At 43.9% G+C, this 27,964-nt stretch overlaps 1 protein-coding gene across 2 annotated transcripts in view; it reads left to right on the forward strand.

The window, feature by feature from the left end:
- Positions 1 to 25,467, forward strand: part of SKAP1 (src kinase associated phosphoprotein 1) — a 304,194-nt gene extending 278,727 nt beyond the window's left edge. For both annotated transcript variants that reach the window (XM_070393189.1, XM_070393190.1), the window contains 3 exons: positions 4,467 to 4,567; positions 22,674 to 22,782; positions 25,079 to 25,467. In XM_070393189.1, coding sequence (XP_070249290.1) covers positions 4,467 to 4,567; positions 22,674 to 22,775 — 203 coding nt within the window. In that variant the 3' untranslated portion in view covers positions 22,776 to 22,782; positions 25,079 to 25,467. The remainder of the gene's footprint in view (positions 1 to 4,466; positions 4,568 to 22,673; positions 22,783 to 25,078) is intronic.
- The last annotated feature ends 2,497 nt before the right edge of the window (positions 25,468 to 27,964 follow it).

A 27,964-nucleotide genomic window follows, 5' to 3' on the forward strand; every position in this document is an offset into this window, starting at 1 on the left:
GCCAGCAGCAGGGGAAGGAAGGCTCCAGCCAGCAGCTGGAAGGCCCCGACAGGTCCTGATCACTGGCCAGGCTTAGGGACCCTACCCATGCACGAATTTCGTGCACCAGGCCTCTAGTAATAATAATAATAATAAATAAATAAAAAGCAGAGACAGCGACACAAATCATCCTTAGATACATCAAACCTCTGACCAAGGGAGATCTTGAAACAGTTTATTTTCACTCTGAAATTGTGGGCGAACTCAGCCAAGGAGGAGCCCATGTTTAGTAGTTTCTGCAGGATAGAAAAATGGTCGCTGACGAGCATTCCATCCCTGAGGCATTCTGTTCACGTTGGTGCCCGCCAGTGGGGTGAACTATTCCACAAAAGAAACAGAGGGAAGCCACAGAGGTATTTGCAGCTCTTACTTTTTGAAACTTACTTCCCAAGACCAAGCATGAGTTAACTATCAGCCAGCTACAATTCTGGCCCAATAAAAGAAGCACGGGCGATGAGAATCTAGATCTGTGAGTGTTCTCACTTCAAGATCATAGTTATAACATTAAGGAACATAACTTCAAAAGTCAAGATTAAAGAGCTATAAAACCAAGCAAATGGTATTGGTCAGTTGCTCTTCCTGTTCTGAGTCATAGTTAATGAGCTTGGCACATTTTTTCATGCGTTTCCTTCTGAATTAGTTAACATGGTATCAGACAGAGACTTTCATGCACTGAACATAGTGGCCTTTCCGAGCCCTTCCCAATGGGCCACTGCTTTGGCCTTCTTTGTCCAAGTCTTACCAACCCAGGCTCTAGCAAGGACTGGCTTTATGTGTCTTCTCATCCTGTTTCTCTTTTCTATAATTCGTTACGTAGTTGTACCCAATGCCAGGCCTTGTTGGCACAGTCCTTTTGCTCATCAAGAAAATGTAACTTGTATGCATGCATATAAGCATAACCAATGGACATAAGACACTGGGGGGTAGGGGAGGCCAGGGGATTGTCAAGGGCGGGGGGGGGGGGGGGGGGAAGGACACATATGTAATACCCTTTGTAATACTTTAAGCAATAAAAAAATTTAAAAAAAAAAAAGAAAAGAAAATGTAAACACAGATGGACCTGCCTTTAGCCTCTTTCTCTTGGTCGCAGCTTGAGTTCCAGAACTACCCAACGCCCCAAGCAAAAGTCCAAGGTAATCTATGAACTCTGGAAGGAACATAGTCACGTTCTGTTGTCCCTAAGGAAGGCAGAAAGGGGTCCTGGTGCTTTCACCTTAGAACTGTCCACATCCTAGAGGCTCGTTTCCATTACAGGAGAATTACTATCACTGGTTATGAAGAACTTGGTGTGGAATGACAAATGCTTTGCAGTAAATACCTAGAAAAGATTGAAAAACAATATTTTTTTAACTTAGTCTGTTGCTCTTTTTTCTTTTCTTTTTTTTTTTTTTTTTGAATTGAGTGTTTGCTCTTTTTTCTATGACATTTTGTTTACTGGAGCTTAGCTTCTCTTACATGAGATAAAGAAAATAAGATGCTGTCGCCCCCCCCCCCCTTTTTTTTCTCTAGTAAAATTCCTCAGCTCTGCTAGCAATTTAAAAGCCGTGATCATACCCATTAGCTTCTCCATCATTGTAATTGTTGTTAATTGTTATAACTGTTTTAGTTATTAGTGTTGTCATTATTGCTCTAGGTCCTCTGTCTGTTTTATGCTGAATATATTAGTGCTTTGCTTTTGAATTACCAGGCTTTATTTAGTGCAGAGTTACATTTTTTTGAGAGGTATTGAGAAATACTGGCATTACGCTTTATTCTTTTGTTTTTCATTCCAAATGGACAGACTGGAAAAAAAATAATTAGATGGAATAATGTCCTCAAAATGAGAATGAGAATGTTTTGAATTAATTAAGTGGTCAGAATGCTGCACCATTTCTGATCTCAGAGTGCTGCCTCCCCGGCTGGATGGTAGGCCTGAGGGCAAGGACCAAATGTGGCCAATGTGGAATTCCCAGCATCTAGCATAGTCCCCAGCATTTAGTAGGTGCTGTGTGCATGGTTGTTGAATGCTGAGGAATGAATGCCGTGAAGTTGTGTACACTCTTACGCATGAATGCAAACCACACATATGTTATGCAGGGAGTTTGCAATAGTGAGTCCAATCTTGTCCAGTTAAGGTGTTCCTCCTCCCTGATTTCCTTAATACCAGAATACTGTCCAAATAGCAAGTCTAACCTTTTCCTCATGTTTAGCCTTTCATTCTGCTTATTTTTCAGAGTTTTTTGGGGGGTTTTTTGGTTTTTTGTTTTGTTTTGTTTTGTTTTGTTTGTCATAGGTCTGACGATTCCAGTTCTTAGACTAGGCTGACCTATCTCCTGGATTCCTGAGCTCTATCTTCTTTTGGCCTTCAGCTTATAAAGAACTGAAGGCATTTTCTTTCTTTTTTTTTCTTGGAAGGTTTTCCTTTTCCTCCTAACTTCTTCCTTTCTCTGTCTGATCTATTGTGCTTTTAGAATAGGTCATTTTTCAGGTGTTCTCCCCAGATGCCTTATATCCTCAATATCAATTTTTTTTTTTTTTTTTTACATATATACCCAAAAGGCACTCATAGTCTTAGGCGCTATCCCACATCCAGGCATGTGGGGAGCAATGCCCTGCAATGACCATCTGTTAGGCCAGAAAAAGCCAAGATAATGTTGTCAGTCTTACCATTTGGATATGTCATTGTTTTAAAAATCTACTTTTATAAATTTTCTCTACCATGTTGTATTGATGTCAATATACTTTTTATCCCTAAATTTAGTCAAACTCTCTGGGTGATTAATCAACTCCATTCTAACTGCTTTCACTTTCCAGGGACTGATGTTTCTCTATTATTTCATGCACTGATATCCAAGAAATATATACCTTGTCCTTTCAATAATTAGCATTTTTATCCCAAAGTATTGTTTCTGCCAAAAATATTCCGAACTGTGGCAGAATATTTCCAGCGTAGTTGTCTTGTTTGCTGCCCTCTGTTGTCTACTGCATATACAAACCATTTTCTGTGTAAAGAAAACAAGCCTGAGTTTCTATATGGTTAACATTTTTACTTCTGTTTGTAATAGCTGAGTCTTCACTAAATAGCTCTGTACCACCTCCGTTTTTGTGTGCGTTAAGCTTCCTATTAATGTTCTTTTCCAGAGACATATATAGGGATGTTGTTCCCCTGTGCCTTTATTATTTGAATTGCTCCTAAGTTAATAACAAGCAGAAAAAAAGGGAAATATAGCCAGGGCCTCTGTTCCCCCACTGCCCCACATCTATTCCCACCCTCAGCTTCTAGCACCATTACTCCTCAAGGGAGGGTCAAGGCAAATGAAGAGAAAGATGGAAACTGGTAAAAAAAATAAAAAATAGGGTCCCCAAAAATCACTTAAATTTTAATTAAAACCCAAGACTCCTGACTCCCAATGATAGGAGTTTCACCTTTGGTAGGTGCTTTGCTTAAAGCTCTCATACACAGCATCCTGAGGAACGGGGAGCGTTGCCACATTATCCGTGGTCCAGTGGGCATTCGCTCTCCTGCCATTCAAATCCCCAGATCCTCTCCCACTTTGTACTCTAGTGTTTAACCTTTCCGGGTAGAAGAAGATCAATACAAATTCTTCATTGTTAAGAATCGATGGCTGTCCTGTGGCATCACTGCCATCTAGTTTTGCTGAGAAGCTCAGTAAATCTCTCCAGCTGCTTCTAAAGCTTGGTTTGTCGTCTTGAGTTGCTTTCATTTTTAATGCAGATCACTTTGGTTTCTGTTCCCCCGAGGGCTTGCAGATAAATCTTGGCAGACATGTTCAGGATCTACAAATGAGATGCTGGAAAAGGGCCAGCCCACCCAGAATTTAGTTGTAATGGATGAGACACCCCCTTGGTTCCACTTAAAGACTGAGCTATTTGTTTCCGTATTTATTGGTGATTGCCTCCTATAGTACCTGGGTGGGAAGTGTCCAGGATGAAGTTCCTCTGTAACAGAGGGGGCCAACATGTGAGACTGTGATGCAGACACGGGCTGGTTGACTCAGCCTCTCTTGTAAATAGGAAGTCAGAGACTTACCCCATTCCTTCCAACGCATAATGAAGAGAAGCACTGATGGTGTAGACGCCCTGGATCAAGAAAGTCTCGCAGGAAATCTCTTGGTGCTGCTTACGTGCAAGCCAAGTGAAAAATTACCTGCCTGGTTTTCTTTTGTTAATAAATGAATATATTTATCATATTATTGAACAGCATCCGACTAAGGGTGATCTGTAAATATTTAATGTTAGTTAATGATCTCCCTCTCCCACAGTCCTTTGCTCATGCTGAGTATTTAGCTGTATCTCATCCCGGCCACCCTGAATCTTGGGTTTCCTAGGGGCAATATAGAACCCTGGTTTCCATTTGCAGCAAAAATGTGGGCTCTATGGAAAAAGACAGAGTCTTTTTAACTTTGATTTCTCCTCTCTTTGATCAGTGGACTATGCCAGTTATTACCAGGGCTTATGGGATTGCCATGGTGACCAGCCAGACGAACTGTCCTTCCAGCGGGGTGACCTCATCCGCATTCTGAGCAAGGTAAAGACACAGAGTGTGGGGCTTGGATCAAAAGTTTATTTTTTCACCCGTGATGGTGTAGTCACCATAACCAGAATTATTCCGTGTCATACACTTCTCTTGTGCGTATCACGTGGCTGCCTCACACATAAATTCCCATTGATTTATAACTCTTAGGGAAAATTTTAATTGAAAATTCAGACCCAGGAACCAATTTTCAAGTTTAAAAATGCAACAAGGTAGACATAATACTAAAACTATGCCAATCAAAATCTGATCTTTTTAGCTTCTTGTGATATTTAAAAGGTCATCACTGTGTACATAATTTATTATCATATAATACTCTTAAAACCATTCTGGCTAGATCAGATGCCTTGTTTCACTTATAGATAAACAAGACTGTAATATGATTATGTATGGAGGGAGGAGTCAGAGCTAGCCAGCTCAATTGGTCTGAGCAAGTGCTGATAAGACCAAGATAGTGAATCAAACCCCACAAGGGCCAGCTAACTTTATTCTCTTCCTCAGTCACAAGGTTAACCCCTAGCCCCAGCTAATCATCTCACAAATAGTGTTGCTGATCATAAAAGAATTGGGGGAGAAAAAAGGACAGATTATTATAGATCCATCACCTATGTGAAAGAGGTTCAGAACTGATGGGCTACAGAGGAATCAGTAGCATTATCTTTGTAATGAAATACTACACATTCTGTATAGGTGGACTAAGAAATTAGGTCCCTGGAAAAAAAACTTATTAAAAAGTTCTTTCTCTTGCCCTGGCTAGTGTGGCTCAGTTGGTTGGAGTGTCATCCTGCACACCAAAAGGTGGTGGGTTTGATTCAGAGCACATACCCAGGTTGTGGGTTTAATCCCCGGTCGATGTTTCTCCCTCTCTCTCTCTCTCTCTCTCATCAATAATTTTTCAATGTTTATTGTTGTTGTTTACAAAGTTCTCTCTCTCTCTTTCTCTCTCTCTCTCTCTCTCTCTTTCTCTCTTTCTCTCTCACTGAGGTCAATCAAGATCTACAAACACATTTCTGAAATAGGCACAATTTGCTCTTTAATTGATGAGTATGTGGATTCCATAAAGCAATATTGAAAACCCACTGCGTCACTAACCCATCATTTGCTGTTTATCTAAAGGTTTGTCTCCATGTAAATATACCACAAGCTCCTTAGGAAACACCAGGCTGACCCACCAGGCTGTACCTTTCAGTGGTTCCCACGAGGCCCCTCGGACCCAGCATCAAATTCAGTTCTCACTCTTTTCAAGAGAGTAGGAGGCCTGCAAGAGACCTGCTGAGTGCGGTCACAATCTTCTAGTGTTTTCTTCCAGAGTCCTAATTCACCACCACCCTAGCGCCATTCCCGTGCAGCTCTACTACACCAGGAATAAATTGGGAGCAAAGAAGGGAGTGGACATTGCCCTGATAGGTATTTCAGATGCCCGGAAGCGAGGTGTGCGTGTAATAGAATTTGTGTACATTACCACGCTGGCATTAAAGGGGTAATCGAGTTATCCACTCAGGTGTGACCAGGCCTCTGTTTGCCCAGAGCCTGCAGGTGAACAAATTAACTGTTTACATTGTCTGAGGTGCCTGCAGCAGGAGGTGGGAGAACAGAGCCAGACTGTCTGCTGGCCCTCTCTCCCGGTCATGATTATTTTGTTTGTTTTGCATGTCTTTTGCCTTTGTTAATGGCTTCTCACTGGGGGTCCCTTTCCTCCATTTAGAAGTGGCTGTGTGGTGACTTGCCCAGCAGTAAGAAGCTGTCTGTAGTTAGTTACCATGGCTGTTGTGTTTTTAAGAGATCCCAAAGAACCTGGGAACCTCCCCGACCTGTGATTCTTTTTAACCAATCTTCCTTCCCTTCTTCCATTAAAAAAAGCTAATCTGCCATAATTTAATTCAGTGAGAATACCTTGCTGCCCTGGCTCTATCGGGCTTCCTTCTCCATCTTTGAAAGGCCATGAGTCCATTTCATCTCTCACCATTGTTGTAGCACCTTTCTTTCCCCAAAAGCCACACCAGTTGCCCCGCTTCTATCTCCATGTTGCTAATTTCTGCACGGCAGAGGAGGAAATGAGAAACAAGAAGCTCCACTGAAGTTTCCCTCGTAAAGCTTCATTCCCGTTAACACTGGCTTGGGGAGCCTTTGGGATTGGATTTACCTTTATTATATGACCTAACTCAATAAGAGTCCTTGGACAGGAAGGAACCTTAAAAGGCCACCCAATCCGTTCCCTTGCCTCGAAGAAATCCAAATTAGAAAGGAGATTCAGACAGATAGAAAAGGAGATTCCACTACCATTCCCAACTGTTGTCTACTCAGGTGTTCGGTAATCCCTTGTCTCTGGAATTTTCTCCCATATGGATCCTGAACTCATTCCACTTTCGCTCCAGCTGGCTTCCTTTGTGGGAGTCAGTTACAGTCTGCAGCCAGGAGGAACAAAATTGACCCAAGTTGAGGTTAGTCCAGAAAAACAGTTCTAGAAATCTCCATTTTACTTTCTCTCTGGCCAGTAGAACCTGTGTCGGGCAAGAAAGGCCAGCTGTTTAGGAACCTGAATAAGCCTATTTCCCTGAGAAATGTAAGACAAGAAAGACTCACCCGGTGCAGCTCAGCTAACCTAGACCAGTTTCCTGACCTGTAAAATGAGGGAGTTCTGTTGGATGACCTCTAAGATTCCTTCCACCTCAAACATTACCTGGTACTGCAAAACTACTAAAGAAATTCCACACACAAAAAAAAAAAATGTATTTATTCAGATTAAGTGAACAAAAATTTCCAATTATGAGCTCTTTTGTTTTTGGCCATCATAAATGTATCTGGTTCCCCACCCCCCTCTCATTATAGGATAAAAGAAATATTTTGAAGGGGCTGGTTGGATAACAGAAATGGCCCCGGGATAGGGAAGTGCGTTGGAAGTGAGGGGGGTTGTGGGGGAGGGAGAGAGATATAGCTTTATTCTTAGGGTCATGCTGCCCCCTACTGTTTCTTAATAGTTGCCCACATATGACCCAACCTTGAATCCTAGAATCCCAGGCCTAGGAGATGTTGTTAAGACCTAGGGCCTTAGGGCAGGAAGGATCCAAAGAGTTATTTACTCTTTTTTAAAAAATCCAGAGAGGAAGACTGGCTGGGTAAAAAAGATGTACCCCATAGATAACCAAATGCCCAGTCACCTGTTCTAGTCTTAGGGAAGCAAGTCGGTAGCAGATGGGTTACTTATGTGACCTTGAGCGAAGTCGCTGAATCTGGTTACTCCTCAGCCTCCCCACCTGTAAAAATTGGGCTAATTCCTATTCATAGGGTGTTGTGATGCTTACATTGGAGAATGTGTGTAAAGAAGTGCCTGGCATCTAAGAAATGGTAACTATCAACCCCCCTTTTCCACTAACAAACCTTTTGGGTCACTGTTGGATACAAACGCGCAGTTCAATAAACTATTGGTGAATTGAGAGAGGGAAAAAGGTAGCCTGTCCAGCCAAGATCTCTTCATGGAGATACTCAAAAGTACAAAATGTTCTCACTTAGAAATAAAAAAATAAAAAAAATGAAGAGGCCTACGTGGAAACCCACCGTGTCATTTCTGGTCTGAGATTTCATCACTGACAAAAACGGCTCAAACTTCTCCTTTGAGGAGAGGCCAGAGCCATGAATCCAAGCTCTGAAACAGTGACCAGTGGCCTAGTCAGCAGGGCTCCCGCTGACCCACCCCTAACACATCCATACAATCCTCAGCCCCATGCCGTTTCATGCCCACTTAATCCACTGACTTCCAATTTGGGCCTTAAAATATATTAAAGGGAGATTTTAATAACGAAGCAGATCTGTGCACCCAGGGATGTTGATGTTCCCTCGTTCCTTTTGGACCCAGTTAGTTCTGAAGAGCTCTTTCCGACGACACAGGGACTGAACTCAGCTTCCACCGGGCTCAGGGGCGCAGCTCAGGCCGCAGCGGGGTGTCTAGCGCTCCTCAGTGCCTCCAGATTGTGGCGCTTGTGCAGGTTCCCTCAGACGTAACCGATGGCTCCTGGGAGCCTGCCTCTCGTAAATTACTTCCCACGATGCCCGAGACCATGGCAGAATGCAAGTTTGAATAGAGCAGGAAAAAAGGTGTTTGAAAGGCCTGTTCACTCAGCTGCATTTTAATTTCCTTTTCAATCTTGTCCCAATTAATTTCACAGAATTAATCTCACAGAAGCCACTCGGCAGCACTGAGGCTGCGGTTTTAGTGTGGCGGTCGCCCTGCCTGAACATGAAATAGGAGCTAATATAAAAATCCATCTGCTGTGTTTGAAATACACGCCGGCTGCTGCTCAGTCCTGTCTGACATTCCAAACATCAACAGCGGGGAAAAGTGATTTGGGGGTTAGTGGCCATCAGTACTTGGCAGGGGTTCAACAACAGGTGTACTCCAAAAATCCATTCAGCCTGGGCACCAGGCATGACAGGGCAGGTGCTGAATCACCCTCCGTGCAGTAGCGCTGTGTTCTGGCTTCGTTTCTCTTATGTGGGGATCGGAAGGCCCTTCTGGGGCCCAGCTCTGCTCTGGGCATTGATTGTAAGTGGGGAAAGCGGGGGTAAGAAGCCTCTGTCTGGTCAAGGTCACAGGTCCCGGCTTTCAGAGATGTGACTCTGTCTTCCTGGCTCCAAGGTCTCTCGCTAGAAAACCCTTTTCCTACATAATAAAAATGCTTGTTCCACTATGCAAGGTAACTTACATGCCCCTTTAAAAATTAAGCCTCCTTTTCCGGAAGTTGTATATAGTGGTGACATGAGCTGTCCAGCAGAATAAGGGTGAATTAAAGAGAGAACGAGAGAAAAACTCCTTCTCAATTGGCTAGAAAGGACAGGAGGTCCCTGAATGATGTCTTGCATTTAAGGTAAACCAAGTCAGCAGGCTGCCTCTCTTGGGCTTACGTTGTGTGCCTCATGAGTTGGCCTTAGGCTCCTCCCACGATTTGTCCAGCTACTTATTCCCATGGAAATCAGCCTTGCAGCAACAAGTTGGGCACCGCAGAAGGTTTATGCTTACATGGCAGCTTAGCTGGGGTGGGAAGATACTCCTGTGGCCCAAACACACCGACTTCGGTTGTCTTCTCTGCCGGTGCAATTGATATGGAAACAGGGCCTCTCATAGGCAAGGCCAAGTTTCACATCTAACCCAGGATGCTGTGAGATGGCCATGGGCTTTATGTGCACGAGGGTGGACCGATTTTGTCACCCTGAGTGACATTTAGCTTCCAGCACTGGGCTGGAGCTACTTAAACTCAGGCCGAATCCTAGCTCCAACCCCAGCTCCTTGTGGTCCGAATGCAGCAGGCCTGTCCCCGCACACCTGGTCTATGTGAACAAAACTCCCTGTCCGTTACAACGGGCTTTTGAAAGCCCAGTGTTCTCCACCTACTCCCTCAAAGGACTACTTAAAGCGTGTAGACCTTTTCCCTCGCTTGACCCCCAGCCCCTCCAAAAGAGATTTGTATGTTGTAAAAATTATCTGAACGCAGCCATACTTCCTCTTTAAGTGTGCTTAGTTGAATGTGACAAGAACCCTCATAAAAACAGATAAGTTAATTCCTTCGATTGCTTTAAATGAAGGGGTGGGTGGGTGTGTGTGTTTTTTTTTTGTTTTTAATTTCAGGGCTCTGAGGGAAAGGAGGTGTTTGGTGACATCTAGTGTCCATTTAGGACTTCCTCAGGCACCATTAGCCTCTGCTCGGCAGCGTGGGGGATGGGTGAGGTTATTGGGGAGGTAATTCGTGGGTAGTAAGTAGGGAGAATATAGGCCTGGGGGCTGGCTGCCCGAACAGTGTGATGAAACTGATCAATGCTTGTCAAAGAGCTATTATTCACCTCTGACCTTCCCAAAGGGGGCGGGTAGGGGGGATACCATCGGAAAATATCTGTTCTTATTTATGATGATAAGAAAGAGAAGCAGAAGCTGTCCCCACCACCCCATTTCATGTTAACAAGCAGGTCAACACTGCACTGTGATGACGAAGATGATGATGATGATGGTGTTTTCTCTCATTAATAACCCCTATGGGAGGCTATAGAGTAGGAGGATGGGAATGGGGTTTGGGGTCAGCTGGAAGGCAACGGTCACACACCGGTCAGATTCAGTGGAGGCCATTCCTTTCCCCCAGACAGGAACCAATCGTCTAGAACAAACCCTGGCAGCCTCATTCCTTCCAGGTAATTTTTATAAATGAGGGGACACCCATTCCAAGAGAGGACAAAAGGGAGAGGGTGTTTGTGTGTGTGTGTGTGTGTGTGCAGATGCATGCATGTAAACCTGCTAATAAGAGGCCAAACTGCATATCAACTGTATCCTCCAAAGCTGGTAATTTATTATAAAACCCATTTATTTAAAAAGAGAATAAAATTGGCATTTTGCAATTTAATCTCTTTACTCCTAAACTGTCGTCCTGGATGGGACCTTTCACTTTCTACACACACACACACACTCACACACACTCACACACACTCACACACACTCACACACACACACACACACCTTCAGTCAGGTGGAAAGTCCCAGAGCAAATAATTAACTGAGGCCTGGACAGAAATGTTTACCTAGAACCATATAAGCTATGGCAGGTTTAGGTCCATGCTCAGAACAGCCCGGTGCTTTACAAACTCCAGCGTAAAAAAAAAAAAAAAAAAAAAAAATCCAGCCATTTATTTTGCAGTGAATTTATAACAAGTGCTGTTAAAGTCTTCGTCTTTTGACAGAGGTAATAATAAATTCACTGTTAAAGACGGTAGTTTAATTCCTTATACCTCCAATACTGCACAGAATAAACCATATTCATCACTGAGTAATTTTTTACCACATAAATCTTTAAAACTAACCGGTGAAGGCTGTTGAGGCTGAAATATTGTGAATTTATTAGATATGCCCATGTAGTATTGGATTCAGAGGTTTCCATTCGAATATATTATGGGGGAAATTTGTGTCTTTAACGGTGACATTCCCTCCATTTCCCGCTGCCAGTGTTATAACAAGCAGCTCCTCCAGAGTCAACCGCACGTGTATTAGACAGAGATTTAGTAATAAACTCCTCACTAATCTGCCAGGGAGGCTGCATGACATTTCGGTGAGATGCTCTGTTTAAAAGGAGTCACAAAAGCTTTGTTTCTGTGTAATTATTTTCTCAAAAGGAACTCAGCCCGCCCCCCCCCCCCCCAACCTCTGCCTGCCAGTGTTTCTTGGTAGTATATGCAGTCGGCTCTCCAACCAAACTAGCAAAATATTGAAGCAAATTATAACCTCATTGCAAATGAGGGGTTTGGGGTAATGAGTGAGAACACAGAAAAGCTGGGATTAGCAGACGTTGGCAGACGTGTGGTATTTAAGGCTAATAAAAAGATGATATTGCCTATCAAACTAGAAATAAGACAATGGTTTCAGAAAACTTGTTCTTTAAAATCTTTCATCCTGACATATGACACAGTAATGATACAATTACATGCTCAGATTTGAACAAAAATCTTTTTACTCTACCATATTAATTTTGTGGGAAAATCTGTGCCTGTTAGAGGATAATATTCTCTACCTTTCTTATGATTTGCTAGCGACGTGACATTTAAACTAACCAACTGATTAGATCAGATTGTAACACCCTCTCCAGCTTCATTAAGGAAACGTTAATATTGCTAGAATGAAAAATACATTTTCTTTTAGATACAGAAACGTGCATCATCTTTTCAGCAAAGAGCTTCAGCGGCTTCTCTCTTCCCACTAATATTTTATATCTGGGAAGGGTTCCAGATACAAAAAACTTCCAAGGAGCACTGAACTTGAAGATTTTTTAAAAATAAAATACAATAGGTTTATAACTGTTAGAGGAGGAAAAATCTCCTGGCAGTGCAAGACTGCAGCCCATCAGAATAATTATGAAAAGACAGACCCGGCTAGAAAGATAAGCATAATACCAGCAATTAATATTCCGCATTCACATTATAGTCAAGAGGCTGTGTTTTTCTTTGTGATGGGGTGGCTCATAAGCTAAGAGTGTTGGAAGCCAGACTCAGCTCTGTCTTCTTTTTGTGCATGAGGATTAAGGAGAAAAAAAAAACAGCAACAGCAATCCTGCCCCATCTGTAAATGAACCAACATCTTGATTTTATAGCTATTTGCTCTGTAAAACTGGGGAATGAAACAAAAATTACTGGATGCCTAAGTAACACTTTAATTCTGAATTCATTTACGCTGTAGCTATGTAGTTGTCACAAACCATAATGCAGTATTTAATTAAAATAACAGAAGTGCATCTAGACATGTCCTGGGGTAGCTATCACCAAATTATAGTCTATGCCACCCGTATTTTATTTACGAAACGGCAGATTCTAAGGTGCAAATAGGCTAATTCAAAAGCATAAACATTTTAAACCTGCATCTTTACAAAGGCTTTTTTTTTTTTTTTTCCTGCTGCGTCTTTAAATTTTTTTCCTCCTTCTATCGGGGCTTTTTCAGTGGGATTGTTTGGATGTCCATAAATAAGTCTCTTTCTAACTCTCGCTTTTCAACTATTGACCTCCTGAGTCTTCTAACTGTGAAATCCCCCGACTGTTGTCATGGAAAGGCTTGTGAGGTATCACAGGAGCCACCGCAAGCAGGGGACATCTTAACGGAACCTGGGCGTGGAGTCCAAGAGGATAAGGAAAGAAAGCAAACCCTTTTCAGGCTCGGCGTGCTGGTTCCCATACGATCTTCCTTACGCTCTTTTCCCCACCCATAAATACCAGCTTCCACGTACACGCTCGCTCGCTCTACTTGGTGGATGTTCGCATGCAGACAGACTGCTCTTTTTCATAAACGCATAGCATCTATCTTACACGCACCCACCATCTATCTCCTCGTTCACATCGGCTGTCCCATCCAGCTCCTTGTCTGCAGAATTATGTTCAGCAAGGTCCCGGTTTATAGGAAATAAATAATGAAAATGGAATGGACTGCGAAAGATAATCGAAACATTCAAATTGTTATTTTTCACTGTACTTCCCGCAAACAGAGCATCTATAAACACCTAGCGAAGGTGCTGGCTGGTTCCTAAAAAGCAGCACCTTATGGCACATTCTGACCCCGTGGGTCTCTACATGGTATCTTTCCTGTCCTATCTCTCTTGCTTTTTGATATTCCAAGATCGTGCCATTTTTAAGTGGGAAATGATGTGGTGTTATTTTCATCCTTCCTGCTTAATATTTGTCCTGTCTATAATGATGTTTTTGTCATCCTTGCTCCTCCATAAAATAATCCTAAGGATTATAAAATAGAAACAATTGCAATCGCCGTTTTAAAGAAAATAGCCCCTGCGATTATTGTATAAAGATATTCCAATAATAGTATCATTTGATCACAGCCTGATCCTACAGCAGGTTCTTTTGGAGAAGGGGTTTCTTATACACACTTGTAATTATTTTAGCCCCTTTCACAGGTCACATAGAAAGTTAATTTCAATCGCTGCTAATTTCCGTCCAACAAGAGTATGGTACTTTAAACCACCCAAAATAATTGGATTCAAAACAAATTTAGGAAATTGAGTGTGTTAGAAAGCAAATAAAAATATCCTTTTGGTAAGAAGGAGGGTGAAAGTAGTAAAAATGGCCTTTTTTTTTTTCCTCCCTTCTTTCCCCTTCACAACTTTGCCATTAAAGTTGCACCTACAGCTAGAAGTTTGTCCGTGAAAAATGGTCATTTTGTTTCTCTGCTCTAAGAATGTTATTAAAATGCTAATTTAAAAGAAAAAGGAGTTAAATATCTAGCGATGGTGCATTCTAATTGCAACCATAATGAGCTCTCTAAATGTGCGTGCCCCTGACACACACAGAGCATAAACAGCAGTAAACAGATCATTAGTACCCGCGTTCATTTATTCTGGCGACCTTACCATGACCCCACCGAGGGTAGGGTGAAAAGCAGGTGGATCTGGCTGTGACACCCCCTAGAGGGATCCAGGAAATGAAGCTATAAGCGGTTGTCATGGAAACGCCTATGTGTGCAGATGATGTAACACACCGACAGGCTGTAGGGCTCCGCAACTGGGACGTTGCCTTTCCCTCGCCGGAACAATCTTGAGGATTAAATTATTCATTTCTTTAATTCACAAAGCAAAAGGAATCCTAATTTTCTTGATGTGCGACTCTCTTCCATTTGTCTAAGGTCTGGAACATGGTGACTTGTCGTCCCCTCATTCTCCGAAACCTACTCCAAGCTTCCTTCCTATAGTCTAACCCAAATCACAGAATCTGGCAAAATCAAGCGGGGGGGGGGGGGGGGGGGGCGGGGGAAGGGAGCAGAAATCTGACACTCCACATCTGTACTGAAAGAGAGAAAAACCTAAGATTTTAAGCTAAAATAAATAATGCAGACAGTGTCCCCTTTCTGATTGCGGGCATGTTGGCCAGAGACTAAATGTGTACCTGTGCTGAACAAGATGGCTTTGTTTAGAGTAGGGCAGGGTCAAACCCATACCCGATGCAGACAGCGTAAAGCAGAGAGGCACCAGCCCCAAATGAACACATCACCCTCGCAAGGTGCGAGAAAAAGAGATAAGAGGGAACGAGCATCTGCTCACCCCCTCCCGTGTCCAATTGAGGGAATCGAGATTAATAAAAATAATCCTTTGGAGAATGATTCCACTCTATCCTACCCTGTTTTGCACCAAACAACCTCAATAACCTTACGGCAACAGTAGAATAACTTTTCTCCTTTTTTTTAAAGGAAGCAGAAAAGACCATCTCTGGAAATTATTTTAAAATAAAAAATATCCCGGCCTGTGCCTCCTCCCCAGCCCCCTCCCCATTGCACTTTAGATGAACCTGTGATATTGTAGCAATGGCCCTTGAAGTGCAGTGGGGAGGTGATTTAGGAGAATATTAAAGGCAATGTGGAGATTCAAGGCGCCTCTCTCAGGGAGAGCTGGAGAAATACGCAGCACAGATGGGCCGAGCAGATTAAACATTTCCGTCACATTGTTTCCAAATTGTGTTGTGGTGCCTGAGGCTGGTGTTGCGGTCAGAGCAAAACAGAGCGGTTCGGAGCTGCGAGCTGCACAGTTTATGGAATACATATTAATACACGGGTCTCACATGGCATCACAATCCTATCAGCTCCACAATGGTGCTGCCTCTATTGTTCCTGAATTCTGCGCTTGGCGTCTTGCTGTCTCTCAGCTGCAAAGTGTTTCCCTTCCCCTTCTCTTTTCTCTGTTCTTTAGGCCAAGTTCAAGTTGTGGGTTTCTTCCTGGTTTCTCTTTCCTTGCAGCCCCGTTCCACCCTCCCTCTTCCCTTCACAGCTCATGGTTTTTCTGTCATGCACACTATGCGTTTTGCCCACACTTCCATCACCAACAATGTCCAGTTCGTACACAGGTCCCGCACACCTCCCTGGCCTTGACTTGATCGTCATCCACCCATACCCCTTGCAGGACATAAGCTTCAGACCGGAGGCTGGGTGTTCCCTTGCTCTGGAGTGCTCTCGGACCTTCCATCCGGCTGAAACATTCCTCTTCTCCTCGGAACACTTGGCTAGGGAGTGAGTTTTGTAGAATTGTTGCTCTGTACCCTCCCCCCGACCCCCAATTGCTCTCACTGACCACCCAACCTTTCCATGCCCCCTTCCTTACACTCACATGCCTTTCCCCCACTACCCCGAATCCAGGCCCATCGACCTCCAGGTTAGCAAATTCTCTGAAATGTGACAATACACTGGGTCAATTGAGGCAAATTTCGTGATTCGTTTGTATGATTCATAGACCAAAACTCTGAATAACGGAGGAGAGAGAAAATGATGACCAGCAACTCAACACACGGTGTGAAATCGTCTGGAGAGGCCGCCAAGGTTTCAGCCAAGCCCTGAGCTCTGAGCTCTTCACAGGTTTCAACACCACTAACCCACTGTCCACCCAGCTGACCGCTTCCTTTCTCCTTCTGCAAAATCTCTTCATGAAACCACTTGTGCTGAAAAACAGGCACCTGTTTGTCTTTGGTGAGCAATTCCTGTCCAGTCTTGTTTTCCTCAGCAGTAGGAAGGGTGCTGAGTTAGAGCCCTCCATTTATTTAATAATTTATGATAGCCTCAGAAGGCATTAAATTTCCAAAGCTGGATTTTAAGAGTAGAGAAATTGTGGGCCAATCCAGAGTAGAAATATGATGTTTTCGGCTGACCCTGGAATATTACAATCTACTCCACCGAGGAATTCAAACTCCCCATCTTTACTGATGATAATGTATGATGCACAAGCCCTAGTAGAGAAATAAGCAATCATAAACAAATAATTCTGTGATTGACTGGCCTTTCCCATACATTTATCAAGCATTTATTGATCTTTCATGTTAGGGGCTGATTGATTGTCCTCTTGAAGAGGAATTTTGTTGTCTACAAGCGCAGATAGAGTGAACTTTGACGGTTAAAAGAACAAAAGTCGGAGACATTTTTCTGGGAATCTTGTCCCAGGGAGGCTTATCTAAAGCCCAATTCAGTGTGAAGAGAGGACATTTCTATTAGGAACATTCTCAGGGGGAACTGGCAGTGGCAGGCAGCTCATTCCCAACGCCGTCGTGTGCGTTTGAACGGAAGCTATGGGAAGACACCACAACTTCTAAGTCACGGTGAAAGCGGTGGTGCCTTCGAAGGAATAATCAGGCTTGGTCAGCATTTGAGGAAGAAACAGACTCTGCAGCTGGAGGCTGAAGCATAGGAAACCCAGCAGCAGGAACAAGGATTCTTGATTTCCTTTCATTGTATTTTTTCAAAAGAGGGAGGGAGGCCCTAGCCGGCTTGGCTCGGTGGATAGAGCGTCAGCCTGCGGACGGAAGGGTCCCAGGTTCCATTCCGGCCAAGGGCACGTGCCTGGGTTGCGGGCTTGATCCCCAGTAGGGGTTGTGCAGGAGGCAGCTGATCAATGATTCTCTCTCATCATTGATGTTTCTCTCTCTCCTTCTCTCTTCCTCTCTGAAATCAATAAAGAAATATATATTTTTTAAATACTTTATTTAAAAAAAAAGAGAGGGAGGTACGTGAAGGTGGCCATACTGGGCCAAAGTGCAGATCCCAGCCCTCAAGATCATCGCATTTTCCCCCTAGAGCAGCGGTCGCCAACCTTTCGGACCTCACAGACCACCAGCGATCCGAGGACCACCGGTTGGCGACCGCTGCCCTAGAGCACTGGTTTGTAAACTGTAGCAGGTTTATAAATCCTTTGAGAATCTGATCAAAGATCTGGGCCGCACCCCAGGGACAAGACACGTGTACCCATGCACACCAAATTCTACACCGATTTCAAGGAGTCCAAGGATTCCTTCACGTCCATCCATGGACAGGCCAGGGGCTCACAGGCTCCAGCTTACGAATCTGTGTCCTAGAGGATGGAGACTTCCTGTTGTTGGAACAGCCTAGGAGTCACTGAGCCTAGAAATTGAATTCTCATCCCAAGACAGGATGGTCATTTCAGGTCATGTCTGTGCTACTCCAGGGGAGCCATGGAAGAGCTTATACAAATAGGAAGCAGCGGGGAGGAGAGAAATTAAAATGTAGCAATCATGGAGTAGGGGTATTTAATCTCTTTTAAGGCTTATGATAGGCGCCTGCTGGTTTCCCCCCTGATATCCCCTGACACCTACTGACAGGGTATTTGCAGCCCCACACAGGGACTCAGGGCCCTGTGACAGGAGGAGCACCGAGGAGGTCCATGATAGTCTTGAAACCATAAACAGCAATAGGAAACCACTGGAGGCAGAGTCAAGCTGTGCAACGTGCCTGTGGTTGGTGGCCATACTGCTTTTTGTTTATAGAATTTGCTATTCTTTTTATGGCAGGTTTGGTAGGGCTGTTTTTTCCTTGTTGATGGAGATTAGCAGCATAAATCCATTGATGGCAGTGTGCAATCCCCCATAAACACTTCTGATTGTTGCTGTTGGTGAGTGCTGTGTCGATGTCAGGTTCACTCAATGCTCTGCTCACCCAGGCCAGTGGCTTCTCCATCCAGATAATGGACTCCAAGTAGCCAACCCTCCTTTTTAAGACTCCTTCGTTTGGGGGGTTCAGTGAGGTGAGGCAAAGTTGACGTTGAGGGGAACAGATGTTTAATCAAGCCTAGAGATACCAATGATGAGAACAAACCACACATTGTACTATTTTCAAGTGAAAGTCTTCTTAAAAGACTGTGGCAAGAAGCAAGCCCTGATGTGAAGGATTTTTTTAAATAGCTTTTTATATTCTTATCGAAAGCATCTTCAATTAACGATTTTGTATAATTAACGTTTTAGCTCTACCATACACAGTGTATATAGAGTTACAGCATGGGGAGCCTTTGTAATTCTGATTCCCTGACATTGTCACTTGTAGGTATGTATCCCCATATTGAGTATTTGAGGTCTTCCAGGAATGTCTGCACATTTTTCTTGTCTTTCCAAACATCTGGGCAAAAAGAAGTCAAACTTTATTTAAAATGTTGATCCCAAGAATTCAGGCCTCTCTGCCATCCCAAAACTAATCCAAGAATCAGCAACTTAATAAAAAATGCAGTAAATTAACACCTCTAGACAAGAGCAGAGTTCATTCAGAGCTGGGGTCTGCCTGGCTGAGCCAGGACTCTCTCCATTTTAATAGTTTAATAAAAATTAGCATAATTAACGAACATCTGTATGATCCAGAGTGGTGCAATTTGGCACTTGGAAACGAGGGCTTAAACATGATTGCTGTGAGTTTAATGTTGTTTTAATTCTTTTTGGCACTGTGCAGTGAAATAAACGTTTGGTGGTGATAGTTCTCGGCCGGATCTCATTTGCATTTTTCTCCCTTTGATTATGAGCAATTGTGGACTCCCCAGCAATTCATCAAAGTAGAAATTATTTTAAAATACCTCGTGGTGTTCAGACTGGGCTGGAGCAAAGCATGGGGCGGGGGGGGGGGGGGGGGGGGAGTGAAAGAGAAGGCTAGAAATGTTCCATTCATGCTTTAAACATCTCAGCCCTGCAGCCCTTTTCGGGTATCCAGCCAAGGGATGAAATCTGGAAAAGACAGTCAGATCTCGCGACCTGTAGGTGCTTTGATTAAGCTCCTAGGCTCCCACAGCAGGATACATCTGGTCTCTGAGACTATGCCATCCTCCTTACACTTCTGCCTGCATTTTTGTTTTGAAGGGCAGAGAGTTGATTTCACTCATTTCAGTCCTCACCACTGTGGTGAGGCTGCCACATCTGTGATCGACAGGGTCAGTGTTCCCCTCGAGCAAGAGCACAGTGACTGGGAGCCTCGTCTTGGCAGGTGTCCTGCCGTGCCTCATCTGCTTCCTGTTTGCACCCTCTTCGAGCTGACGGTGCACCTTCCCAAGGCCTGGTCCTACTCCTGGCACTAGGCTAACGGGGGATGTCAGAGTCGGGAGTCGTCAGTAGTCCCTACGGAGAGAAAGTCCTCTCTGAGCCCCTCAGGTGATGAAGATGACAGCATCTGGTGGGTAGAAGGCCACTCTTCACACATGTTTAAGCAAGCTGACTGTGATCAAAAGACTGTCAGACATCATGCCCTCCCCACCTGTGAGATAACAGAAGAACTGAAGCTAGAGTTTTTATGAGTTCCAATGAGAGAAGACAACAGAGGATGTGTTTACCCTTTGCAACAAGGCCCTGCAGACATGGCCATTGCAGTGACGTGCTAACACAAGACAATACTGCGAGAAAACTTATGGCAGAAACTGCCCTAAGTGTTGGGAGGTGGACAGGAACATAACTTGTACCGATAGGAGCTTTAAAATGTTCTAACAGCTCAGGCTAAGGAATTCTGGGTAATTTCCCATAAGGCAGTGCAGACTGTAGGGGACTTGGCCTTGGCGGGGTGGGGAGGGAATAAGGTCTGGTGGGAAGAGGCAGTAGGCACATTCATTTATTTCAGACTGATTTTTAAAGATAATTCTCTGTTCCTTTTAGGGTCAACTCAATGGTCTCACTTCTTATGCCATCTGAGTCTGTCTTCATGGTACTTAGGGAGCCATTTGGGGAAAATGTCTCCAAAGGCAGTTGCTCTCTTCCTGCCACAACCAGTTCAATCACCAGGAGAATATTTTGCTGTTAGTTGTAACTAAATCTGCTCAACTGAGAGTACAAATCCCCACTGCTCCCTTCATTTCTTCATAACCTCATTGAACAAGTGTTTTTTTGGCCCCATTCTGTGCTGGGTACCACACTGAGTGCTGGGAATACAACAGCAAACAAAACCAACAAGGTCCCAGCTCTCACAAAACTCTCCACCTAGTGATTGGCACTGAGGCAAAAGCAGACCGATACAAGACAGCGTGATGAGCTCATTTCCAGGGAAGCATAGGGCACAGCCCTGTGGACCACATAGTAGGAGGGCCCCCACGCAGTCAGAGAGTGAGTGGCAAGGAGAGGTTTCTAGAGAATCTAGAAAGACTCAGGAATTGAGATCTGAGAGCTGCTTAGGAGTGAGCCCATGAAAGGGAGGAGGGAAGTAGAAGCTAACGGCAGAGGAAAGGCTCCAAGATGAGAGAGGCTGTAGCCATGGGAGCAGCTGAGACAAAGTTCTGTTTGATTAAGGGTCCACTAGACTTAGGGGGTGAGTGAAAGTGCTAGGCAGTGATCGGGAACAGGTCATGCAGGGCCTTGTCCACCTTGTTAAGAAGTTGGCAATAAATAGGCAGTGGGAGCCCACTTAAAGGTTTTGAGCAGGGCAGTGACATTTCAGAAGAATTCTGGCTGCAGAATGGAGACTAGATTGGAGGAGAATGAGAATGGAGATACAGAAACCAATTTGGCGGTTATTTCTATAGTCCTCCTGAGAGACGACTGTGACATGACTCTAGAATATTGTCAACGGGCATGGAGAGAAGTGGGTGGATCCCAGTAACATTTTGGAAAGAGAATTGACAGGACTCAAGGGCTGATTGGAAAAGGAGGGTGAAATTGGAAATGACTCTCCGGTTTCTGGCTTGAGTAACTGAGTTCATAGTGGTGCCATGTTCTGTGATAGAGGAAACAGGAGGGATAGAAAGTGTGGGAGTGGGAATGGAAATAGAAGCAGGGTGATGGGTTAAATTTAGGATATATTGAGTGTGAGCAGCTTGGCATACACTTGGGTATTGGAACCCATCATTTAGATCTGGGCTGGAGCTATGGTTATGAGTCATTTGCACAGATATTAGTAGCTAAACCACAGAGGTATATAAGAATGCTCAAGGAAAGTGCATCAAGTCAGAAGGCAGGACAGAACCCTGGAAAACAACCACATTAACCTCAACCCGGGCATGTGCCCTGGCCGGAGGACCTCTTGGTTCCTGGGTTGATGCTCAATCGCTTAGCCTGCCTGTGGTTATTAATGTACCTGTCAACCTCCCATCTCTAATGTTTAGAGCACCTACTACGTATCAGTTACTTTGAATTGTTTTTACTTCTGTGGCGTCACTTATATCCCCACCACATAGGGGAGGGGTGATAGTCTCCCTACTCTTACAGAAGAGGAGGTTAAAGCTAGGAAAACTTAAGGTCATATGGCCACTAAATGACCAAGTGGGGATTAGATCCCATTCTGTCTGACTCTATAGCCCATTACTCTCTGCTATAAGCTCCCAGGGAGCAAGCAGTGTTCTGAGTCATCATTATACATCTCTTGGGAACTCAAACAGCACTTTGCACATAGAAGATGCTTGGTAAATATTGATTTGAACTATGACCTGACTCCCTGAATATTTTTAGTGTTCTGGCATTTTAGGGTGTGCCCAGCTTTCTCTGAAGAAACCATTCCACTATGGTTAAGAAAGAGAGAGAGAGAGAGAGAGAGAGAGAGAGAGAGAGAGAGAGAGAGAGAGAGAGAAAGAGAGAGAGGAAGGAAGGAAGGAAGGAAGGAAGGAAGGAAGGAAGGAAGGAAGGAGATAGATGCTCTTTACGTTCAGCAAGGCATCAAATGTGCTAAGTTTACAATGTAGACAGTAAGATGGCAAAATGAAAACAGTTTGCTTTCCTCCTCTAGATGACTTCTTCAAATTTAATAATCCCATCAAGGGTGTTAACCACCCGACAGAACCTCCCATGCAGTCACCATAAGAGATTACCTGAAGCATGGCCAAATGCCAACTGAAACCATTCTCTCTTCGTTTTTCAGGAGCATAGCATGTATGGCTGGTGGGTAGGAGAACTAAACAGCCTCATTGGGATTGTCCCAAAGGAGTACCTCACAACTGCCTTTGAAGTAGAAGAAAGATGAAGCCCAGGTATCCGAACTATTGCCAATGAATGTGTTGGCCGTGCCTTTGTTTCTCTGTGAAGGATGAGAGTTGCCAGTGAAGTAGCTTTTCTTCATTTCCAAAGGTGATGCTAATAATTCACCAATGAAAGATGATGATTCTGGAATTGTTTTTCCTAAATTAGGGGACTGTGTCAGTTATGATTAAGTTCAACTACATGTGACAGAAAACTCAAAATAACTGATTTAATTAACATAGAAATTTATTTTTCTCTTCTGTAAAAACCCAGAGGTAAGTAATACAAGGTAACTAGGTCCCAAGTACCTTGCTTTTTTGTTGTTTTTTGGTTTTTTGTTTTTGTTTTTTTAATATATCTTTATTGATTTCAGAGAGGAAGGGAGAGGGAAAAAGAGATGGAAACATCAATGATGAGAGAGAATCACTGATTGGCTGCCTCCTGCACGTCCCCTACTGGGCATGTGCCCTTGACCAGAATCTAACCTGGGACCCTTTAGTCCGCAGGCTGATGCTCTATCCATTGAGCCAAACCATCCAGGGCTAGTTTTTTGTTTTTGCTCCACTGTGTGTGGCCAACATTCCTAAGGTTACCTCATGGTCTAAGATGGATGTTCCAGCTCCAACTATCATGCCTGTATCCTACCCAGCAGGAAACATAAAATAAAAGGAAACGGGCACGCCTTCTCCTTTTAAGGACACTTCACAGATGTTGCACTTACCACTTCTGCTTACATTCCTTTGGCCAGAACTTAGACACACAGACAGGAAGACAAAGCTGCAAAGAAAGCTTTTTTGTGTCTAGCTTAAAAGTGGAAGATGGGTTCATTAATAAAATAAAAAGGGGAGAATGGATATTGGGGACAACTAGGAATCTGTGCCACAAGCATGGGTCTATATCCCAGCTCGCAAATCCAGGCATGGCACTATTTCCCCCAAATGCCCATGTATTACAATATGATTGGCCAAGATAAGGAGCCCAGTATGAGGATTCCTAGGGAACATAAATTAACTTTTAGGTAATAAAGAATATGGCTTTTATTTTATGAGCAAGAACCACATCACATTTTAAAATAGTTGGGTAAGTGCTTGCTTTGGGTAAGGTAATGTTGCAATCGCTTTGGCATGGAATGGGTTTTGTTTAGAATTAGGATGGTGATAGAGGGCACCCAAAGCTAGCATGATGTCACTAGCTCCATCTTCCGGCCTGAAATGGGAGCTGATTTTATTGGTGGGGGTGAGGGATGACATGTGTGACAGTAATACAAACTGTCCTTGGAATCTTCCAGACCAGGTGGATTCTTTTAGGAAAATACATAAGGATAGATCTTACTTTCAGATGCCCTTGTACAACCGTAAAGCACCAGCGCAGACCTGTCGCATAGGTGTGACTTCATGACTTTCCCAATGAGGGCTCCATTTCCTGGCCAGGAATGTAGAAGGGTTGGAATTTTTCTCTCAAATCTAAGCAGATTCACAGGTTTGACTGATTTATTTAATGACAAAGTTGTTTATCTTCTCATTCTCTTTGACCCAACAATTCCACATCTAGGAGTTTGTCCTACAGCTACACTTCCGTACATGCAAAATGTTCATCACACAAGGTTATTTATTTGTAATAACAAACCATTGGAAATAAACTAAATGTTCAATGGAGAACTAGCCAAATAACTGTAGTACATTCATAGAATCGAATACTATGCAACAGTAAAAAAGGAAAATGAAATTCTCTTCATTGATATGGAATACATTCTAAAATATGTTAGTAAATTAAAAAAAAAAAGTAGCAAAGAAAGGTAGGCCTAACTTACTCCACTCATGTAAAAAGGAAGTTTCCAATTGCTTATAAATGTACTAGAGGCCTGGTGCATGAGATTCATGCACCGGTAGGGTCCCTAGGCTTGGCCGGTGATCAGGGTCGATCTATGGGGCAACTGGTGGGGTGATTGGGGCCCCCACTTGCACCCGCCTTGGCCTGGCACCACCCGCTTGCCAGCCCCCGCCGCTGGTCAGAGCCTGCAGGCTGGGAGCAGCTCCTGCATTGAGCGTCTGCCCCCTGGTGGTTAGTGCATGTCATAATGACCAGTCTTTCCACCAGTCATTCTGCCATTTGGTCTATTTGCATATTAGGGTTTTATATAGATAGATGAGATGCTCTGGAAGGAAAAGAAAATGCTAACGCCGGTTGCCTCCAAGGACAGAGAAGCTGTATGACTGTGAGACAGGGAGACACTTTTTACTCTGCGCCCTTTTATACCTTCTGTATTTTAAATCAGACATGCAAACGTATGTGTTTTTCCTCCTGTAGGACATGTATCCTTCTCTCTAGCCTGCCTTTATGAAGAAACTGATCATCAAGAGCTCCCACTTCCCACCTCTGCTACCCCACCAGCACCACAGGCTCTTCTCTTTACTGAAGAGACCCACGTCTCTGACACCTGTTAGTAACTGTAAACCATCAAAGCACAAGTGGGAAGAGGCATATTCAGCAGCCCTGTTACTATGCCGGCCTTGTCACAGCTCATTCCATCTCTAAACATGCCCGCACAGCCACGTCCGCCCTTTCCACAGGCTTGTCACAGAGAAGGCGAGAGAGAAGGAAACCTCCTGTCGAAGGTTTTTCCTTTGGAGAAGGGAGTCTCTGCTTGTTTTGTCTGATTTGAAAAGCACAAATAAATTTCTGATTTGGCTCCTGGCCATGTGTGATGGTGCTGAGTTTCTTTTGTGATGGCATCAAAATGCTGGTTCTGGGCATTCGCGCCAACTCCATACGAAGTAGGAAGGGATAGCCAGAGAGAAAACAAAAGCCCAGAGAGAGAAGGGGACTTGCAGTTGTCTTTCAGGGTAGGAGCATCTCTGGAACCTAGGCCTGCCTGCTTGGCCTCTCAGACGTCCTTTGGGTGCCTCCTTGGTTATTTTTCTTATGTGCTGAATCTCTCTGAGATGAGACAGGGCTCAAAGAAAGTCCTTGAAGTCAGCACATTGGAGAGTTCCCTTTCCCCCTCAGTTAACTACCCAACGGAGCCCTGTATGGTAGCAAGTCCTAGATAGGGGCCAAGCAAGAACTTTAAAGAGGGCTTGTGTATACCCAGCCCTGTTCCTTTTCCTGTTGCCTGTACCTAGCACTCAGGTTATCTGTACCTTGAAGAGGCAGCAAAACAGAGTTATTAAGAACATAAACTCGCCGAAACCGGTTTGGCTCAGTAGATAGAGCGTCAGCCTGCGGACTGAAAGGCCCCAGGTTCGATTCCGGTCAAGGGCATGTACCTGGGTTTCAGGCACATGCCCAGTAGGAAGTGTGCAGGAGGCAGCTAATCGATGTTTCTCTGTCATCGATGTTTCTAACTCTCTCTCTCTCTCCCTCCCTCTCTGTAAAAAATCAATAAAATATATTTTTTTAAAAAAGAACATAAACTCTGGAACCAGGCAGCCTGGGAATAAACCCCAGTTCCCCATTTACTACATATGTTCCCCAGAGCAAGTTACTTGACCTTTTATGCTTCAGTTTCCTCACCTTAGAAGAGGTATACTCCCTCTCACCAGGTCATTAGGACGATTAAAAGAAAAACACATGCTAATGTACTTAAAACAATGATGGGCACATAGTAACTCCTCAATAAGGGTTAGCTGTTATTATTGCCTATCTACATAAGAAATTTTGGAAAATGGGCAACTGAGCAGCCAAAGAAATTTTCTTTCATGTAAATTACAGCATAGGGAATATAGTCAATAACATCATAATAACTATATATGGGGCAGGTGGGTACTTAAAATACAGGGCGGGGGACCACTCTGTAAAGCACATGATTGTCTAACCACTGTGCTGTACATCTGAAGCTAATACAGAATAATATTGAATGTCAATTGTAATTGAAAAAGGAAAAAAGGAAAAAAAAGAAAATTTATCTCTGAAACTGCCTATCCAGAGCAGTCCTGGATGGGTAGTAGCCTTCCTCACCTCTATGACAACCATATCATAGCCCTGCAGAAAGACATTCATCTCACACCATCCACAGAGAGAAACCGGGGAGCAAACAGGAACGTTGTCAGTGGATTCCATGTTTCTCAAAAGATTCTATGCCAGCTCTTCATTTTCAGATTTTCTGACCCAGGAGTAAAAAACAATCAAGCCTTTTGTGTATGAGCTGTAAAAAGAGGTAAGAAAAGGGGAGGACTTAGGTCTGGGAGAAAAATAGAAAAGAGATAAAAGGCAATACTGAACTGTCCATAAGGTCCCCTTCATTTTACACAGGCTGCTAAAGGACAAGGAACCACTAGGTGGCAGCATATGAGCAGATGAACCAAAGAGAACCAATGGCCTCCAGCTTTAGGAACCTTTGCACCAATCCCAACCTACAGGTAAGGACAATGGGCATTGTTCTAACATGTTTAACAGAGGGAGCAAACAGGAACCCCTCTATGACCCTGATTGTTCCCTCCCTGGAGAACCCCTAAGGACCCAAGCCTGGAAGGCTGGGAGGCTGTGAGGCCAGAGGAGAGAATACCATTGTGGCACTGCTCTGATCGAGCAGGTATCTGGGGCAGGGGCAGGAGGAGGAGGAAAAAGGGGCCAAGTCAAGGTAACTTCATTCTCTGCACAGTTCAAGGCTCTCTCAATAGCATAGTCATTGGCTTCCAGCATTTAAAACAAAATCCCCTTAGTGCAGTAGTCCCTTCTGTCTCTGTAGACCTGAGGAAACAACATTGGCCAAACTGCAAAGGTAGGCACCACACTTGGACCGCTGACCCTTCTAGCTGTAAGCCTCAAGTGGAAAAAGAAATCAGATCGGCCCTGGACGATGTTAACAAATAGACTGATTGGAAACCTGGTCCATAGACATCTGGCTATCTCTGCCATTGTTACATACAGAAGAAGATGGTGCAAGTTCGATGTGTTGATGAGACTATTACGCGGCTGAAGGGCATTATCTGTTAGGGTAAAGTTCTAAAGGACACCTTTGGGAAACAACGGATTCCTACGGTCTTCCTGGAGATCATCCTCACCTCGAAAAACTGCCCCCCACTCAGTATATCAGCCAATAGCCTCAGAAAGCAACTGGCTAGTCAGGTTACCACTTCTCTGACTCCACTAACCAAATCCCCACCTTACTGCCTGTGACTAACTGGATAACTAAGGGGTGTTAGACCACTTAACTAACCACATTAAATGTAGAACAGGTTCCTTTTTTTTTTT

This window comes from Myotis yumanensis, unplaced genomic scaffold (assembly GCF_028538775.1).
Source record: "Myotis yumanensis isolate MYYU_CA2020_CCGP unplaced genomic scaffold, mMyoYum1.0.hap1 SCAF_16, whole genome shotgun sequence".
Taxonomy (NCBI): Eukaryota; Metazoa; Chordata; class Mammalia; order Chiroptera; family Vespertilionidae; genus Myotis; species Myotis yumanensis.